The 19,391-nt window shown below is 46.6% G+C and overlaps 1 protein-coding gene across 1 annotated transcript in view; it reads right to left on the bottom strand.

The window, feature by feature from the left end:
* The window catches only part of LOC139050138 (glutamate receptor ionotropic, NMDA 3A-like), a 257,973-nt gene that overhangs the window by 57,714 nt on the left and 180,868 nt on the right, over positions 1-19,391 (bottom strand). The window contains exon 3 of the mRNA XM_070526354.1: positions 1,563-2,007. Within this exon, the coding sequence (XP_070382455.1) occupies positions 1,563-2,007 (445 nt within the window). The remainder of the gene's footprint in view (positions 1-1,562; positions 2,008-19,391) is intronic.

Below are 19,391 nucleotides of genomic sequence, written 5' to 3'. Positions count from 1 at the left end.
CTCACGTGATCGAGATCAGATAGGCAAAAGCCCTAGTGACGATAAATGTAGCAAAAGCTGATTAAATCAAGCAGGCTAGGTAACTATGTGTTTCCACCGCGTTTTAACGGGGATGACAATAAATCATCATCACTATCATCATCACCATTATCAACATCGTCATCTGCCGCCCCTGTGTTTGCAGTTTGGTGAGAGTCCATAAAATGCAACGTTTATATCGACGGGTTAAAATTCCATTATATGTAACCCCCAAAGGGCTTCTCGAATATGACACATATCGGCTCATTCTGCTGTCGTGCGTTGCAGCATGCTAGTGTGTCTCTGATCATTCCGTGCAGTCTTTAACATACGACCCTTCGTGTATCTATGTGTACCTGTGTGCGTGCGTCCGTTCTCGGACTCCAATGCCTGATCTAGCGACAGTTGGCTCTTCATCGAGTCGCATTGGTCGTAGAGCTTTCTGGAATACACCGCCGATTATCTACAACTCTTCCTGGCTTGCATTCCCCTTAAGTATCATATCGAAGCAGGCCGGTTGACAGGGATACATTATTAACTGAGCGCCACAACGCAGGAACAATGTAGCAAGTTATGTAGTCCAAGAAACAACTGGCAGTATAATAGCGACGTGGCAGGGACGGAAGAGCAGCTGAGCGGGGTGACGTACAGAGGCACGTGACATGATGAGCCGTGATGGTTGCGAGTGGGTGAGGCGGGCGCTCTAGATTGCGCAGTACTCTCTACCACGCTCCTCTCCGTAAAGGTTTATTCTCTGCGGGTCATCAGCGAATCACAGGACGCCATGATGCTATTGAATTACAGTAACTCAGGTGTAGTGCTGGAGGAACTCTAAGTATAGGAAAGTTAGTTAGTGGTTATATGATTACACAATTCCGGGGCGCGCTTGCAGCAGCTGCTGACGTGAGCATGGAGTAGCGTTGACGCGACCAAAAAATTCAATGTAAATAAATGAGAGGAGAAATTTCAGACAGCTCGGCGTACACTCATCGAAAATATAAACTCCGTTTTATTCGATTGTGGTCCGCCTACCAAATGATAAAAAGGCGTTAATGCTAATTCATTGCAGGACCCGGCATGGTAGCCGAACGACCATAGCATTGCGCTGTTGGGCTCTAGGTTTCGCAGATTTACTACCGGCCGCGAAGGCTACATTACCATGTGCAAAAGAGTTCGTGCGCTTCTGCTTACGGTAAGGATCCTCAGGCGGCCAAGATTAATCCAACGTCCTCCACTACGGCGCGCATTATAATAATCAGATTGCGGTTTTTAGCAAGTAAAAACCTCAGAATTTTAATTCTTAACCCATTGCGGTCCTGAAGTGTGGCGTCGGAACCTGTGGCCTTTTCTCTTTAAAGCTTTATGCGTTTTTAATGATTGCTTGCACCTGCTGCATGACTGTGCGATTATGTGCCCTCTTTTGTTACCTCTCGCCTGAGGGTCAGGTCATACCACTGCCAGTCTACTCCACGACAGCGCCATGATGAATAGAGAGAGAGAGAGAGATAGCAGGAGACACAAAATGAACGCGACAAAGCACTCACGGCACGGACTCTCTCCTCTGGGGTGTGGGTCGGCCCTCTCGACAAACAGCCACAGGTGCTCGCCGGCAAGCAGGTTCATCGTGCGCGCCGCGTCCAGCACGTCACGGGCCAGGTGGGGTTCAGCGAACAGCAGCAGGACGCGGGCGGGACTGGAGCTCACGCGCGCCAGCTGGCTGAGCATGGGCGCCGGCCGCCGCTGGTCGTCGTCGCCGTCGCCGCCGCCGCCGGAACCGGAAGCCGCCGCGGGGAGTGTGACGTGCAGCAGCGGCCGCCAGGGGGCGCCCTGGCACAGGGTGGCCAGCCTGCGCGCCACGGTGGATGCCTCGGGAGACTCGTCGGTGACCAGCACGAAGTGGTACCACCGGTTGTGCGACAGCAGAGCGTACAGGGCCTCGGTGAGTTCGGACAGGCCCGGGTCCAGGCTGAGGTAGAGTTCGCTCGCCTCCTGTGCGGAATCAATCAATCAATCAATCAATCAATCAATCAATCAATCAATCAATCAATCAAGCAATCAATCAATCAGTCAGTCAATCAATCAATCAATCAATCAATCAATCAATTAATTAATTAATTAGTTAATTAGTCATCCAATCAATCAATCAATCAATGCTTATTCATTTCGCAAAGTACAGTGTGGTCAGCCGTTATGGGAACATGTGTGTAGACCACGTGCGAATTTTCTTCCTCTGGCCAATGTACAATGGTCCGTATTTGCAGCCGATCGCGTGTAGTTGATGGCGCTGGCACCTTTATTCCCACCTGTCCCCCGCATTGATATAGCTTTACGCGGAATTTCCAGCTGTAGTGCTAGCAAAGTGAGGGCCCGCACATTAGAGTGTTCCTTTTAACAGTACATCACACAGTGCACGAAACAGCGAGGAATGAAAGCCGTCGTTAAGGCATTTCGGTGGATTCATAACCCTGTGACACGAGCAGTAGCGTGAAAAAGAAAAAGAAAACCCGGTCGCCCATAGTTGTGGAAGATATTATATCTCTGTCTCTCAATTTTCGCAAACCCCAAACGTATTCTATTAGTACTAACCTACATGGTACGGAAATTCGTAGGATCGTAAAATTAGGAAGGAGCTATGGAGCACGAAACGAGTGATGAGAGGAAGAAAAAAAAAACATTTCAACGATTATTACAGATCTGTACCCAATTACTGCGACAGCAACGGGCTCTCGCAGCACATACTGTAATCCTTTCAAAAAACTATGTTATTTCGCCGCACACAGTGTTATAAGTTCCGCTGCAATATTGTCAACCGCGTGCCTCCAATATGCACTTGCAGGTAGGGCCACCTCCAGAGTGGGCACGGCGCACGAAACCACGCACAAATCGCGCAGTGTTATAACATCGTGATTAGCGTGTGCGACCCACAGCTGAATATTGCATTTTGCTTTTGTATATCGCAGTTGTCTCAGTCGCGCCCTTCCGCCCTTTATCTGCTGTCGCACTGTGCACATCGTGCATATTGCCATAGCAGCACGAACTCGATCCCAAACGGTAGTAATGGCAGGCTCTATCCCAACAGCAGTAGCCGCATTACGATAGGGTTCTAATGCAAAAGCTCTCGTTTACTTAGATTTAAGTACAAGGCAAGGGACCATAGGTGTCCTAACCAGATCGTTGTTCTAGCATGTAAAGACAGCACGCCGTGTTTTACCTCCTCTAGCTGTGTCCTCGTATTGAGAACATAAGACACATCATGCTTAGGGAGGCCAAGCTCAAGCTTAATGTCCTGGATTACTATACCCGTTGAAGAGCGGACAGCAAAAATGCCCCAATTGATTGATTAAATACCTGTATCAGAGAGGGCTACATTATTTCGAAGGCGAGGTCTTCTTATATGACTTCGCGCGGGTTTGGCGTATCTCGGATCTGGGTAGCTTCTAACCATTTCCAGAAGAAAAAGAAGAAAGAAAACGTTCCTTTCGTGTCTTCAGAGTTGCAGTGGGTCGCAAGGCGTATGGGAATGCATATCTCAAGAAGACAGAACATTTCTCAGGTGTCCTTAGCTATCGCTTGAGAGACACGAAGGCGAAAGTCCTGTAAAACCTACTATTTTTCACCTTCGTCCACCTTAATCCCCAATAATACTCCTTAATCCACCGTAATTCACGCTAATCCACATTGATCCACCATTATCCCCCATAATTCACCTTAATCCACCTTGTTATACTCTAATCCATTATATTCCACGTTAATCCGACTTAAACAAATCACTGATCAATCATTAATATTGAAAATCATCAACCATCTCTTATACATGGCTGGACAGGTTTTGGTTCGCTTCTGGCCTTCCTTGGATCACGGGATATTTTCTGTACCTCACAGCGTGACTTTCAAACAGATATCTCAGGCTTTCGACTTAAAAAGCCAGAATTAGTCGTAGCGCAGGTACAATTTAGATTATTGACCCAAGGAGCTCTAATATAGTCGAAAAATAACCTTATTGCACTATGCCCCTGTAAAGGGTGCACTGCCGTTAGTATAGACATCATGAGGCAAAGCTGCCGTACGATATGCATTTAAGAAATTGTGCAAGTTCACTTGGACTAAGCAGGACTCACGCGAAGCAACAGTGCCTGGAAGACGGCTTCACCAGTACCCACAAGAAGCGAGAATTAGTCACAGAGTAGGTAAAATTAACGGTGAGGGCATAATTAGCATCAGTACCGTCGAAAATAATCAATTTTCACCATAAAGAGCAGTATCTCCGGGAGCGGCCAACCTGGTCTCTTGGTAAAAAAAAAGAGGGAAGGTCAAGCAAGTGCCGACGCACGCCTGAAGAGTAACCTCTGGTGTGCCTCAAGACAGCGTGCTTGGCCCACTACTATTTCTTATTTATTGTAACGACATGGTTGATGTTACGGAGGCCCCTGTCAATATTCATCTGTTCGCAGATGAGTGTATCATTTTTAACGATATTAATACAGTTAATGATCAACTATCTCTTCATTTAGACTTAAACACCATTCTTGAGTGGAGTAAAATGTTGGGAATGAAACTTAACTCTGATAAATCTGTGTTTCTACGTACAACAAGCAAAAAACTACACCTGAAGTTTTCTTATTCTATTGGCCAAGACCCCTAGGCCGAAGTAAGCTGGTACAAGTATCTTGGAATTATAATTACTAACAACTTAAATTGGTATAGCCACATTGCTACTACCACCTTTTCTGCTTTTAGAAAGCTTTGTACGCCAAAAGCTTAAACATGCATCCCATGAAGTAAAATCATTAGCGTATACCACTTATATTCGACGCAAATTGGAATACTCCTGCGTTATTTGGGACCCGTTTACCAAAATCACCATTACCGCCCTTGAATAGATACGTTTTATGTTTTTCCAAATACGGCTGAAAAGAGTCTATAACTGAATTATTGCGGAAAATGGTTTTCACAGTGTTCAAACGAGGCGAAAAATGATACGCCTGAAGTTCCTTTACTCCTCCATAAACCGCAAATTTCCTTTAGATCCAAGTCCATACATAAATCTTTCTGCATGCAGGAAAACCCGTCATCCCCACCCCCTCGCTCTCTTTCTTTATATTGCCAGGACAAACCTCTTTAAATTTTCTTTCTTCCCTCGAACTACAGAAGAATGGAACCTCATCCCTTTCCATCATCTGAACTCCCTGAATCAATTCAAACTCATATTATTATTTCCTAAGTAAGATTCCTGTTTTGTGCTATTTTGTTTCCTTTCCTAAGTTTTATATTTAGCAATTCTGCCTTTTGTACGCGTATTTTTTATATGTTACATTACCCCCCTGTTTAGGCGACACGGCAAAATGATGTAAATTTTAAAAAAAATGAACAAGGCGAGGTCGACATAACTGCACGTGGAATAGGATACGAATGAGATATGAAATTATTAACAAATAAACATGACAGAGACACAGAAAGAGGAAGAATAGAGAGATATAAGCAAGATATAACCATCCAATCATTTGAAAGCACGTCGACCTTCTGTTCTTTAACGTCTAGACATGGCTGACACTTTCTTCCTATTTGATGCAACCCCTCCCCCCTCTTTTATTAGAGCGCAGCCCTTAGGCGCCCGTTGCTGCGGCGAGCGTCGGTGTCGTTCCGAAGAGAGCGTGAGGAGGAAAGCGGAGGGGGAGGGCATTGCGAAAGCGTGAGGGGGAAAAGCTTAGTGGCCACGCTTCGCGGCGACAACGGCTACGAGGTGGCGCCAGAGAAGCGCACGTCGTCTGTATGGAAACAAAGCGCTGCATGAGCGAAGTTATGTCTCCGGCGGCTGCTGTCAATAGCGCCACGCGTCAGCCACGCGCAGCTTCTCGCGATATCCCGGTCAGCGAGGCAGTCGCGCCACACATCGCTCCGTTTGAGACGTGCAGTAAGAGACACAGTGTCGCTGCCAGCCCATATATCGCGAAGTGAAAACACGTATGCAGCTGCCCTCAAATCTCGCATTAGGGAGTATAGTAGTCGTGGGTGAATTGTTTCCCTTTCTTCTCTGCTACATGAGCTTTGCGGTAAAGCGACCGAATCGAAAATTATATCGCAGTAATATGAGTAATGCACAATTTAAAAGTTGTCATTTCGTAATAGAGGTGGAGAATAGAAGTCGTGCTATAAAGTTATCCACTATCGAGGTCGAAGTGCAAATGGTATATACACATCCACGTCATCTGCAAGGCCCCTGTTTCACCTTTTTTATGATATGCATTTAAGGAGAGGTTGGTGTTCATATGTGGCACCGGCTACTCCTTTTCTCTTACATGATAGTTATCGTCGGGCAGTTGTCAACAATCACAAAACTGGACTAATACACATGAACGAACATTCAAGCACTGTCGTTGCCGCCATACTCTCGGTATGATTACCACTCGTCCATACATACCACAGAATGTTGACCTTTTACAACCACAGGCGTCTGTCAAGTGGTCGACGTCACAGCCATTGTCCTGATTGTCTGAGGCTTGCATCTCGAGCGTGCTCAGGCATTGAAGAGTTCGTCTCCCGGAAAAACGCATCTCGCAGGGCGTCAACTTCAGTGATATTTAGGTTATAATATTGTGTACAAACGATGTCAAACAAGTGATCTTGAAGCATTCTAATTATAATTCATTGATGCTGTGCACGAATTCGACAATATTATAGAAGAGGTCCACCCGAAGCAAAACGCAGTGTACGTATGCCTCGCCGGAGTTCCCATTAGGCACACTGATATGTTCCTGAGCTCAAGTGCAATATTTACGTTTTCCTTCTTCGAGGAAAGAACAATCTATCAACTTTATTGTATACCTACTTCTTCTGCCCTTAGTCAGAGGTTTGAATGGCGTTTCGCACACGTTGTTACATGGATTGGTCATGAGCAGTGAATGAGAAGAAGGAAATTGAATCGAACGAAACAAATTCTTACGTTCTCCTCACCCCTTTTGTTTCCTACGTGCTAAACCGTGCGGCAGTAGACATCATTAGCTAAGGCCGTCTGTGCTGTAGCACATGTTCCGGTTTGAACACGCGCCTGATAAGCACAGATGCATACAAAACGCTGTCCCTGTGATTCAGAATGACTGAGAGTGTCCTTTACTAAACAGAAAGGTTAACCTTGTGCTTCGCCAAACTGATTTCGTGAAACTCGGTAACTTTCACGAACGCTCGCCTGCACATTCACGGGCTTTCGTTTTAATTGCAACTCTATTTCACACCTGGACTGCCATGGCGAAAATTCGATCTGTGGCCTGGCGTGTCGATTAGTAGGTCACGGCCTTTTCCGATTGCAATGGGCGACAGCACCGTGTGTGACACTCGCGGTTGTGACGAGACCAATCGCGTGTCCGCTCTGTATTTGCTCACGCTAGAGTACGGAAAGAGACCAATACTGCGTACAGCGCTAGAGCAATATATATAAGGAGACTATAGACAATATATATAAGGAGATAACGGGGGTCCTCTGCGCTAAACGCAGATAGCTCACTGGTTCGTTTCTTGTGATCTATAAGTGCCTGCGAGATGTAGTTTGTCACGTAGATCAGAGATGCCTGCAAGTTTTTTGGGATCGAGTTACGTTTGTCATCTCTTTGGAGCTTCAATGGTAGTGCACTGCGCGAAATGTAGGGCCTCTTAGCCTTTCACAGAGGCACCGCCCTGGACCATGCACTTCAGCTAGTGTTTACTGTGTGTCTTTGTGTACGACGTGCCTGTCTACTATGTATGAATCTGTCATTCAAATTGACGTCCCTGTCATCTGAGTATGGCACGCCAGACAGGCCGGGCGAGCACCCGCAGCATCCTTTAAACAATGTCTCTCTCTTTCTCTCTCTGCCTTTGAAAGACATTCACTTCTCCTGAGATCGCTTTGCTCCTTGCCTCAGCATGGGGCAGCAGACTGAGCCATCTGTTCAACGCTCATGCTTTTCCTTTTCTCTGTTATTCCTTTTTTATTTTTTCTCTCTCTGTGTCACATTCACGTTTTGTGGACCACGGGGATGAAAAACCCAAATTAAATGATAGATATATGAAGGAACACGCGCGCTTCGCGCTGCCAATTATGACGCACCTGCTTGCATCCACACTCATTGTTGGCAACCAGGTGTATTCATTCAGGTGCCACAACCTTTCCTCGTGATTCAACCAGCATTATAGAGGAGATGAAGTGTCATTCGGAAACTACTAGCGTTATGCTATTAAATGCACATGGATTACCCCGATAAAAAAATATTACCGCATTTCCTGTTACCTTAAAGCGCCAGCGGGCAGTTCGGTAATTGAGGGGCGGTCTTAGGAAGCAACTAAGGCCAAAATATAAATTATTGGGTTTTACGAGCCAAAAGTACTTTCTGATTATAAGGCACGCCGTAGTGGAGGACTAAGAAAATTTCGGTCAACAGGAGTTCTTTAACGTGCACCTAAATCTAACATGGGTGTTTCTAACATGGGTGTAAATCTAACATGGGTGTAAATCTAACATGAGTGTACATGGGTACATGTACCCATGTACCCATGTACATGGGTACATGGGTGTTTTCGCATTTCTCCCCCATCGAAATGCAGCCACCGAGGCCGGGATTCGATCCGGCGACCTCGTGCTCAGCAGCGCAACAGCATAGTCACAGAGCAACCACGGCGGGTGCAACCAAGGCTAATTAGTGAAACACTCTGAAATACAGACAGCACTTTTCATTGTGTAATGTTCAAGAAGAATCAAGTAGGAAACTCAGCAAAACTACCACCTAAACCTTCGCTTCACGCATGTTTGTGGATCATCATTTCTTTGCCTAATCTCATTCTAACTTGCATACAGAAAAGCTAATTGCCTTGGTATTAGAAGAAAGAAGATCGCGATTATCGCAAATTTACAATGAAAGAACACAGGAAAACACGAACAAGAAATAAACGAACAAAATTTGTGCAATAGTGAAGAACGAGAGAAATAAACACGTCTGAAATAAGCCGGCGCCCGGTGGTTGCTTCCTTCACCATTTACTTTTCTTTCTTTCTCAATTCACATATTTCAAGTTTATATTCAGTTATATCAATTCCGTTACGCCATGTTTTTCAATAGCCGGACTTGACATTAACGACGTGGACAAATTTATCTCCCGCCACATCATACGGTCGAGCGGTTTTAATACCTCGATTGAAAAAAAATGGCCCCAGTCTGTCCGACCTGCAGATTTGTTACTCAGTTTGCGGAGCTAGCCGACGCCCTCCGCTCCAAACCACCGACGCAATCGACACCCTGACGGCCACGCTTTTCAGGACCTTCAATGGAGAGGAAGTTAGCGAAGCGATGGTGACGATGTGGGAATTCGCGAAAGCAAAGTCGCGTGAGAGCGCCTCTCTTCCGGTCACACCTCTCCGAGCGGCAACTTCCGCGCTAACGGCTACGGAACTGCGGCTTCCTTCCAGAAGTTCCGAGTTTCTTTTCTCACTGTGTAACTCCTTCTGCCCCTCACCGAGGGCCTGGTTTCTGTTCGCTCCGAAAAAGGAAGAAAGAACGAATGAATGAAAAAAGGAAAGGAGGACGGCTGGCCAGGAAACGGCATGCTCCGCTAAACTGTTGGGAGGGAATGGCCTCGCAGGTCCGCGGGTATATATTAGGCCTTGGAGTAGACAGGTCGCTTCTCGATGAACCAAGGCTTTCAGCGCAAACAGGACGAGGGTATATAAGGAACTCAGAAATCGCGCTGGTCCTGCTTTTATTTGCGTTGCTTCTGTTCTCGTCTTGCTTGAGCTTCAAAAAAAACCTTCGTTTGTATCGTGTCTCGGCCACAAAAAAGAAGCAAGACGGAAGAACCAGATTAACAATAACTAAAAAAAAAGCACTAGGGATAGTGCGGAAGTGGCGGAAAGGAAACCGACGAGTAGATAGCGTGCGATCGTGTACTTTGGCTCGTTCGCACAAGCCAGCTTTCAGGCGTTACGCGAACAAACGATTATAGATGGCCAACAGAAACCTGAAAAAACGCCCCGACAAAAAAAAAAAGGAAAAGGCCGCATGCGGACAAAACTCGCCTTACGAAAAAAAAAAAAGAACGTTTGAAGCTACAGAAATAAAATAAAATAAAGCCACACGATCGAGAAGCGATCGTAACGTGGCAACTGTCACACCGCTTGGCGGCGAAATCGCCGCAATGTCAGCGTTCTCGTAATTAATTTTTTGCCTTTTTTTGTTTTGTGTTCTGTATTGAAATGCTGGTGCATCACGTGATCGTGTGCCCCCATTACGCAGTGTCCTCGGGGCCCTTAAGGAACATTAGGTGAAATGAAATATGCACGCTTCGTGTTCACGCTGTGGTCGCAGAAGCGGGCATAGGAAAGAAAGCGAATAGCAAAAGCAAATGTAGGGAGAGAGATAGACTTTAATTTACATTTCGTATAATGCTTTACTCAGGAAACTAAGCGGAGCTATATGATGATTTGCTACCCTATACTGGGCGGGAGGATTATATAAATATGAAAAGATATTAAAAGATGGAAAATACGCCACGCATGCAGTCCGAGCATCTCACTTAAGCCTGCCGTAATTTTTTTTACTAAGCTAAGTCGTACAATGTAAAAAGAAAAAAAGAAAAATGCGTAATTTGGCGGAAATAATGCGGTAATAACGACGGTAATGAAACAGGCAGTTTGTTTCGTTACAAAATAAGTGGACGCAATATACGCAAACGCACGAAATTTTACCGCGTCCTGCCCTTCACTGCTACGTCCTCCGTTATTATTGAAAAAGGAGGCATTGCCTAACCGGGACGCCCTCTCTGCATAAATGAAAATGTTATGAATGTCCGTTTCAAGACGCCACGTGTGGCAAGCATGAAAAATTTAGGAATACGGTGAACGAAATTATTTTTGATTTGTTTCTTTACTATCCTCTATTAGTAGTAGTGCACAGCTTCGCCACAAAATTAAGAGTAGGCAGACGTATTTCACAGGCGAATGTGAATTATTCCTACTTTCTGAAAAAAATGAAGTGCACCTGCTCAGCGGGTCACTCAATACCAATTTCATTCCTCATATGTGCTATGCGGCTTGATTATCTGCATTTGTATGATCGGCTATGACCACATTCCTTCGAACTCATTAACTGTCCAAGCCGTGTAATGACAAGAGCGCGCGCCTGTATTGTTATCGTGTATTCTAAATTACAGAAAACTCATTATAGACGTCTACAATTATAACGTGCCTTGCCAGACTTCTCGTTTTACGGATGGTACATTTGCCTAGCTCTTCCGTTTTTCCAATTGCGGAAGTGAGCGAGGCAGCATATATTTATAAGCAGGTTTCTCCGTCCTCTAGATAAAGTTTTTTGCAGTGTCATTTAGGAGCCTGCTGGAAAGAAATACGTTGATGGGTGGAAGCCTAGAGCAGTACGACGTCTACATCTTATCGAGTTCAGAAGAGAGCGCTGGTCTCCGGAAAAAAAAAGGATGCCGGATTCCACGCTTTGTGGTAGCCGGTGTTAAGCAATCATTTTTTTTATATTTGCGAAACGTTTATAGAGGCGCAATTGTAATAACGGCGACATTTTTTACAAAGTAAGGAATATCAAGTTTAATTTCACGCATCTGTAACGCTGATTACGCAAGTTTAATGCCCAACTGCGCATACAAAGTTTCCTGTTCGGCAAGACAGTGCACAAAAAGTAGGAGGAAGAGGCAAAGAAAACTTCGCTTTAAGAACAGTAAGGGGACTGGGGATGGGAATGAGACGCAGGGGAACGATTGTGCGCGGTGTTCATGGGGTAAATTGAGTACGAGTGCTTATACGGAAGGGGGAAGTGGGGGGGGGGGAGGCGGGGGTTAGCGGTGCTGGAAGGACTCTCTCAGGGGGACCTTTCGCGGGGAAATAGATATTAGCCGTAGAACATGACGGAGCCAGGCGAAGACGCATAGCTCTAAGGCCTTGCTGGGAAGCGAACCGTAAATCTGTTTTAATAGCTTGGGAGAACGTTGTTTGAAAACCACACATCCTTTAATACGGCGGAAATGTCTACGTTAATTGCGGATCAAGTGAACTGGAAGCTTTCATTTTGTTCAGTGTCGCGCCGTAATCTAAGGCGCTGGTGCTTCGGTGTGATGTCACGAATTTTAAAGTATATTATCGCGTTTGCGTCGTTTTAACGCAGGAAAATGTTATCAAGATTCCACTCTATCAGTACGCCAGCATCTGATAGAGTTCTTCATTAGCAATAACTAATTAATCAGGCTTCAGTAAATGCTGTCAAAATGTATGATGCCGCAGGGTTATACTATGTGAACAAGTCTAGTGGTTTGGACAAGTTGGTAAAATTTAACTTCGGATACGTAGCACAAGATAAACAAGGTTAAAAAACAGAGAGAGCGAAAGAGAAAGATAGACGTCAAACATCGGTGCGTAAAAAATACAACAAGGCCCGGACGTAGATACGATATACACAACGTTGTTCTTCTTTCCTGATTTTACACGCTGATCTTTGACAATCACGAATAATCAACTATGCCATATTTCAGCTCTAGTAAAAAGAGACGGTGACACGCCTAGCTGCGAAGCAGTGAAAGGACTTCAACACTTCTTTGGAAACGCTTCCCTTCGGAACGAAGATTGAGCCTACCGCATGCTGTTGTAATTGTGTCTCATTAGTGCATTTGAACCTGTTGTATATCCCGGACATCCGGCGAAGTGGTCTCGACGAGAACCTTTCGAGAGAGTCACGTTCTTTCACTTTATGTGGGCATAACCTAATGCAGCAGTTGTACCATAACCTATTTTGTTATCCGATTTCATTGGCCAAGAAAAAATGGGTACAGTAGCCATCGCCAGCAAACAACAACTCCTCCAGTTAATTTATTCCCAATTAAAAGAAAATGACGGCAAATGTGTTATTGTGCGATTGTTCTTGTGTATTTGTGTTCTTGTGAAAATGAAAAAAATATAAACAACTTGCTTATCAGGTTTACAGCTCTGTAACTCAGCAATGAAAAATAAATGCATCCCAGTTCTGTAAAATGTACCTAATAATGCATCTAAGGCAAATAAATTTGGTGCATGATGCTCCACTCCGGAAATGTGAGACTAATTTGTGAGTAGGACTTATGTAAATGCCTCGTTAATATTATAATAATTTCACGAATGTTGTACAATATTCTGCGATTCGAAGGAGGCCTTACAATCTCTTCCGTCATCTCTTCGTCGCAGGTCCTATGAACAACTCGTGTCGGAGATGCGAGAAATGCACCATCATATGATCACGAAAGGACACGACGTCGTGCTTCAATGGCTGCCTGGCCATTGCGGTATCTGCGGCAACGACCTCGCTGACGAAGCTGCTAGGAATGCACATGAAGGAGCAACCCTTGTTTCTGTGCCTTTATCGCGGAGTGACGCAGCCCAACACTTAAGCAAGCTAGCGCACCGTATGACTATTGGAGAAGTGGCACACACCTGAATTCACCCAACATTGATTGCATTCCCTCGATGCATCTATGCAACTGCGGTCGTTACCTGGGCTTTCGCGTAATGCGGAAACAATGCTGCGCCGCTTACGCTTGGGCGTTGCATTCAGCAATGCATATCCGTTTTTGATTGGAATGGCTGATAGCAGCCAGTGAAATGCCTGCGGTGTCGAGGAAACTATAGAACATCTACTGTGCTCCTGCACGCGTCTTTTGAAGATCAAAAACATGACCTCTGCACAGCTCTCAATCAGTCAGATAGAAAGCGGTTCACCTTGAACAAGATCTTGGGACCATGGCCTCGCATATCGCAGCTACAAAAGGCCACAAAAGCACTGCTGCGATATTTGAAAGCTACCGGATTGAGTCAGCGTCTGTGATCCGGACCGAGCGACCGAACATCCGCAGTGGACTTTCTCTTCTTCTTTTAATCTTTCCGTACCCTTTTGCCTTTCCCCTGTGCAGGGTAGCCAACCGCGCTCAGTCCTGGTTAACCTCCCTACCTTTCATTCATTTCACATTTCTAAGACTTCGCACATTTCTAGGGTTCGCAAAGTTCCAAATTTATAAGGCTTCGAGCTAGTATTTTTATTTTATGCTTGTCGCATTTTGACGACCCTTGTAACAACAACGACAACGAAATAAAAGAGAAAAGAAAAGAAAATACCAGTTCCTGAATGAAGAATCATGCATCCTACAGTTGTTATAATTTAATTATCGCTCTGAAATGCAACAAACGTCATCCAAGTCGGTTACGCAGCTCGCTCATTAAAGCATTTCCCCGTTTTACGTGCACCTTAATAGGGAAATCAAAGTTGGCCCCGCAGGCTCGAGCTACCTCTTAAGCATTCAGTCTAATGACTCCGGGGTGACTAATTAAGCAGCCGGTGCGACGGGGACCAGAAGTTCGCCCTTCGGGGCCCTGGTGTCTTTATTGACGCCTACTAATTACCTTGCTCATGCATATCGAATCACGTGAATTTAATAAAGGACGCATGCACATGGGCCAGGCAACACCTAACGGACTCCTTTTGAGCAGCGCTAAATCAATTTGTACCGGTAAGGCGTGCTTTCTGGAAGCTTGATTCTCATTTATTTGCCGGAGTATAAAATACAGTAAGAAATCGAGGCCAAGCTTCCCGTGCACAAAGTCCGACGCGTCCGCATTACATCCCAAATTTCAAAGGTCTTTCGTGGTTCCACACTTTGGTCATTTCTCAGTACTCAAGCCAGTGCGTTGCCCAAACTAAGTACGTTGCTACGTTGAAGCTTCGGCTACGTTAGAATGCGCTTTAAAGCTTCTTCGTCGATAAACAATTCACTGTGCACGATGCATACGATGTCAAAATCAGTGACGACGTTGCGGGTCAGCTGATTCTGGAACTTCAAGATGGTGTCGCCACACGTTTAGGCCAGGTCGGCGTGTTTTCTGGCTCATGAAGCTTGTTCCGCTTATGGCGAGAGAGATATTCCTTTTTCTCTCTTTTCTGCGTTTACAGAAGCATAATTTACTAAAAGAAGCTTCCCTCGGTGTTCGTCATTAGTGTTCATGTAATCCCATAGGCTAAAAAAAATGACCCTTGGGTGATTAATCGTTAATGACGCGAACGTAAACGTGCCCTGCTTACGAACGATGGCGTCCGTCCGTGTTCTAGAAATTGAGATGATAAGAGCAGACGGACGTTTGGTAGACTGCTCACAAAGAAATCGCTGTTGACTGCAGGTCTCGAGCCATGCGTTACGAGGTTTTACCCACGTCCGATAGACAGGGACACTAATGGTGACGCTTAAGGAGACAGCTCGCGTAATGAGCCTTATCGTTGTTGTAACACGTGCGTCATTGAAAGAGGCATAATACAAGCACAGTGCACGAGTAAAACAGAAGAGAAACACTTCTACACGACGACTGCGCGGACGTTCTAAAAAAACTTAAAAAAAGAAAGATTTAAAACGTAGGAACACTGGCTTGAGGACCGCAGAAAAGCGGGAAAGCTGTCTACCCTGTTTTGTTTTTATTTCTTTGTGTACTTTAACAATTTATTTATATATAGAGTATTGAAAATGTTGGCAACAAGTTCAGTATGCCATCGGCGTCTAGTCACCCTTAATGTAACCTATGGATTACGTTGATATTTGAAGTGAAACATTTCAGTTATTTAGAAGCTCGATACGAGACGCGTAGAAGCAACTTGCAACTTAAGAACAAGAGACAAGAAAACCAAAAATATATAGCATTACTCGCAGTCTGAGATACGAACCGCAGAAAACTATTGCGTTCTGACTATTCGCAGGCAGCATGTCGGACATACACTTTTTTAACTTCGTGGCTAGTCGGTTTAAATAACTGCATCCCTCACTTTTCACTGCCCGCGTCTTGTAGCGCAAGAATCATTTCGCGCTAAGCACCTCTGTTAACGGCGTGGGCAGGGACGAAGTGCACTCCGTGCGATCGCCGGGACACGGACATCCTGCAAGTCAGTTTCACGCTCGCGGGCGGAAAGGGAGCTAACTTTGATTGCACAGAGACACCGCTGTAGTACGAGAGACTGGTTGACCTACAGCGACTACGACCTCGCTAATAGGTCCGATAATCGCATTCAGGAGCTGCCGCTTATTGAGGCCGACTGCAACAAGTGCACGAAGTTGAGTTTGTTGGCGGAGCACCCACGTACTGAAAAAAAAAAGGCGTTGAGTACAGAACGCTCAAGTGCTGACTGGCTGGGGGCACCTGTCTCCTTATGACGCGTACCCCAGCCCAGCCAATCGGAACTTCAGGAGCAGACGAAGAGTACACGTCAACTAGGTGGGACACTTGCAGAAGACAACCGTCTAGTGGCCCAGACTCGCCTGCAGGTCGTTCGTTTGAGGTGCTGTATTAGCGGAACGTGAACAGACGTCTTTCAGCTCGCGTTGGAGTGCACAGCCTCGACTGCAGCAGTGACGCAAGATTGTGAAACGGCTACACAGAGCCACGGAGCCCAATGAAGCGCAAGGTTCCAGCAGTGGAGCAGGGAGAGGTGAGCCGTAGCGCATAAAAGAAATTCTGGACTCTCCTGGACTACCTGCGGGAAACGACTTCTGCGCAATATTAACTTGTCCTGCCCCTATATTTCACGTTTCCTCTCCCCCTCCTCTCCAGTGTCCCTTTACAAGATAAGCGAGTGCACCAAGATTGAAGAAAGTTAAACGAAATTAACATGTGTGTACGAGAGCCACATTGGCACTCGACTACAACACCGGTTCCGATGGCCCGACCCTGTCTGCGACAAGAGAAAATGTGTACATAGCGCTAAAGCGTGTATCTATATAGTCAGCAAGTGCAGGGAAAGGAGCGTAGGCATACGGCGCAATCCGCGTTTATCATGATCTTCATCAACTCGCTTTCGCTGCGGTTGCCGCTAGCGTCTCTCCGCTAAATAGCTGCAGTCCGGAGACTGAGCGCTTAGCTGCCGCAGTCCAGGCCAAGCCTTCCTTCTTTCTCTCATTTGCAATCCTTCTTTGACTGCCTAACTAGCAGAAGAGGCACAGGTCCACGCGTGCTCGCTGGGTTTCGCAAATACTCGAATGGGGAAGAAGTTTCCCTGCGTTGCAAGGCTACACGCACTGGGAGAGGCATCGTGCACAGACGTCGGCTAGAGAACGGGATGCGCCTCGCTAACGCCGCACAGAGAGGGCGCTTGTAGCTGAGAGAAAAAGAAAAAGTGTCAAAGACAGAGAAGAGGCCATCCGCGAAAAGGAAAACAAAAACGAAAACAGTTATGCTGCGCCTGAGGCTCCCTTGAGGCACTATACTTCATCCGATAGCAATTCTGGCCTCACATTCCGCGCCTACTTTTCCTTTCTCAGCTTTCTTGCGTCGTCTTTACATATGCTTTCACGACTCCGCCGACTCCTTAGCATATCTTGGGTAGTCGTCGCCGCTGTTGTTGACCTCGCCAACCGGTGGTTGCCTCGGCACTTGTATCGCAGCCACTGAATCATTATTCCGCCGGCGCCGCTCTTCCGAAGAGATGGTTCGTACGCGCGCTGACGCTGTTGCTATGGCGCGTCCTCGCCGCCGCATACCCTTCCCTGTTCGCCGATGCTGCGCGTCGATGGAGACAAACGTCGTCGAGAATCGCATCGTTCCTCACGGGGTGCACCCGCAACGCTGTCTGACACGTCGGATAGACTCGTGACACCGCTTTTGTTAGCGACGTTCCTCTGACGTCAACCGCAGCTGCGGGGGGTGGGGAGGCAGGGGGGGAGGCATCTTTGTCTGCATACATCTGCCAGGATAAGGTCTCGGATGATCGACTGTTTATACACCCTTGCCGAGGTACGGGCGAGTGTGCGGACTCGCGAGATACGTCGGTCGTTGCGCTCGGTTCGCGTACCGGCACGTGTTGGCAAAGGGATTTCGGCCAAAGGATGTAGGCGCTTTTGATCGGTAGATTGTGGACGAAAATTTACAAGAATGGGCAAAATAATTGCTCTAAAACCCTCAACAACAATTTGTAAAACCAAAAGCTGCTCCTTCTACTGAAAAAAAAAATGTTACGCTTCAAGGGCTCTATTTGTTGCAGTGAGGATATTTAGGCGTAGCGCTTGTCGCTTCGTTTCGTGATTGCGCCGACAACGCAGCCGTTATGCAGCATATCAATGGCGGTATATATATGGCTATACATAAAACAAGATGCTACTTTTCCACCGCCATACGGACAGAGATCGCCGAGGGAAGAGGAAGGCTGTCCTTTTCGAGCCCTCCGCTACAGCATTCAAACCTTCAAGCGTGTGCGTCTCGGAGAACGAGACATCTATCGCGGTCGACGACGACCACGTTCCTCAGCTCGGTTGCGCGAAAGCCCTCGTTGCGCGAGAGTACTGCTTGCGCGAGAGTACTGGTTGCGCGATAGTATTCGTTGCGCGATAGTATTCGCTGCGCGAGAACATCCCTTGCGTGCGTCACCCACCGCGGTGGCTTAGCGGCTACCGTGTTGCGCTCCTATAAGCACGCGGTCACGTGATCAAATGTCGGCGGCCGAATTTCCCGGGGGGGGGGGCGGGAACCGAAAGAAACGACCGTGTCACGTGCACTGTGCGCACTTAAAGACCTCTTTGGTGGTCAAAATTAATCTGGAGTCCCCCGACTATATACGGCGTGCCTCATAACCAAATCGTGGTTTTGGCACGTAAAAGCCCAGGACTCAATTCGATCGTTGCGCGAGAGTAGCGCCAGCGCCGTCGCACTTTGCATCGGCGCACCCGTCTCAGCGGTGACGGTCCTCCAACCGGCGACCACTACGAAAAAACAGGCGAAAGCGTAAAATATAAAAAGACTTGCTTCTAAAAGACATCGGGTGAGGCCTGCTCGTCTCACAGCGGAATGCGCGTTTACTATAGGGAGAAAACGACTGTCGAGACGTGAGCTGCTCTGACTCTGAGCTACATGACGCAATGATTCACAACGACGACGGTACAACGACCACGGCACGACCAGTATGGCTACAGCGTGACAACGGCAATGGCGAAGGCTACGGCATTGCGGCTGTCGACGGCGCAAAAAAAAAAGGAACGCAAGACGGAAACAACCGGGACAACTACGGCATGACGATGACGGCTTACGACACGACGATGAGTACATCATGACGTCACCACGTGGCATTGGAAAAGCTCGTCGGGGTAACGAGGTGTTTGCTGTTACGCGTACGACGGCGCAGGCTTATCGACGAATGCAGCGTTGCCAGATCTTTGAAGTGAAATAAACGAAGTGATGCTTACTTTGAGGTTGACACGATTTCTTTGTAAACAATCGGAGCAGGTATTGAGTTCCTGTACCTCTCTCTCGCTGCTTTGATGTCTTGCCTAAATATATTCGCCGTGTTTTGAGAGCGAGAACACATATCAAACGGTTGCCACTTGTTCACTCAGGGAATGACA

Source organism: Dermacentor albipictus, chromosome 9, assembly GCF_038994185.2.
Source record: "Dermacentor albipictus isolate Rhodes 1998 colony chromosome 9, USDA_Dalb.pri_finalv2, whole genome shotgun sequence".
Lineage (NCBI taxonomy): Eukaryota > Metazoa > Arthropoda > Arachnida > Ixodida > Ixodidae > Dermacentor > Dermacentor albipictus.
Note: the sequence above shows the minus strand (reverse complement) of the source record. Positions and strands in the feature narration are given on the sequence as shown.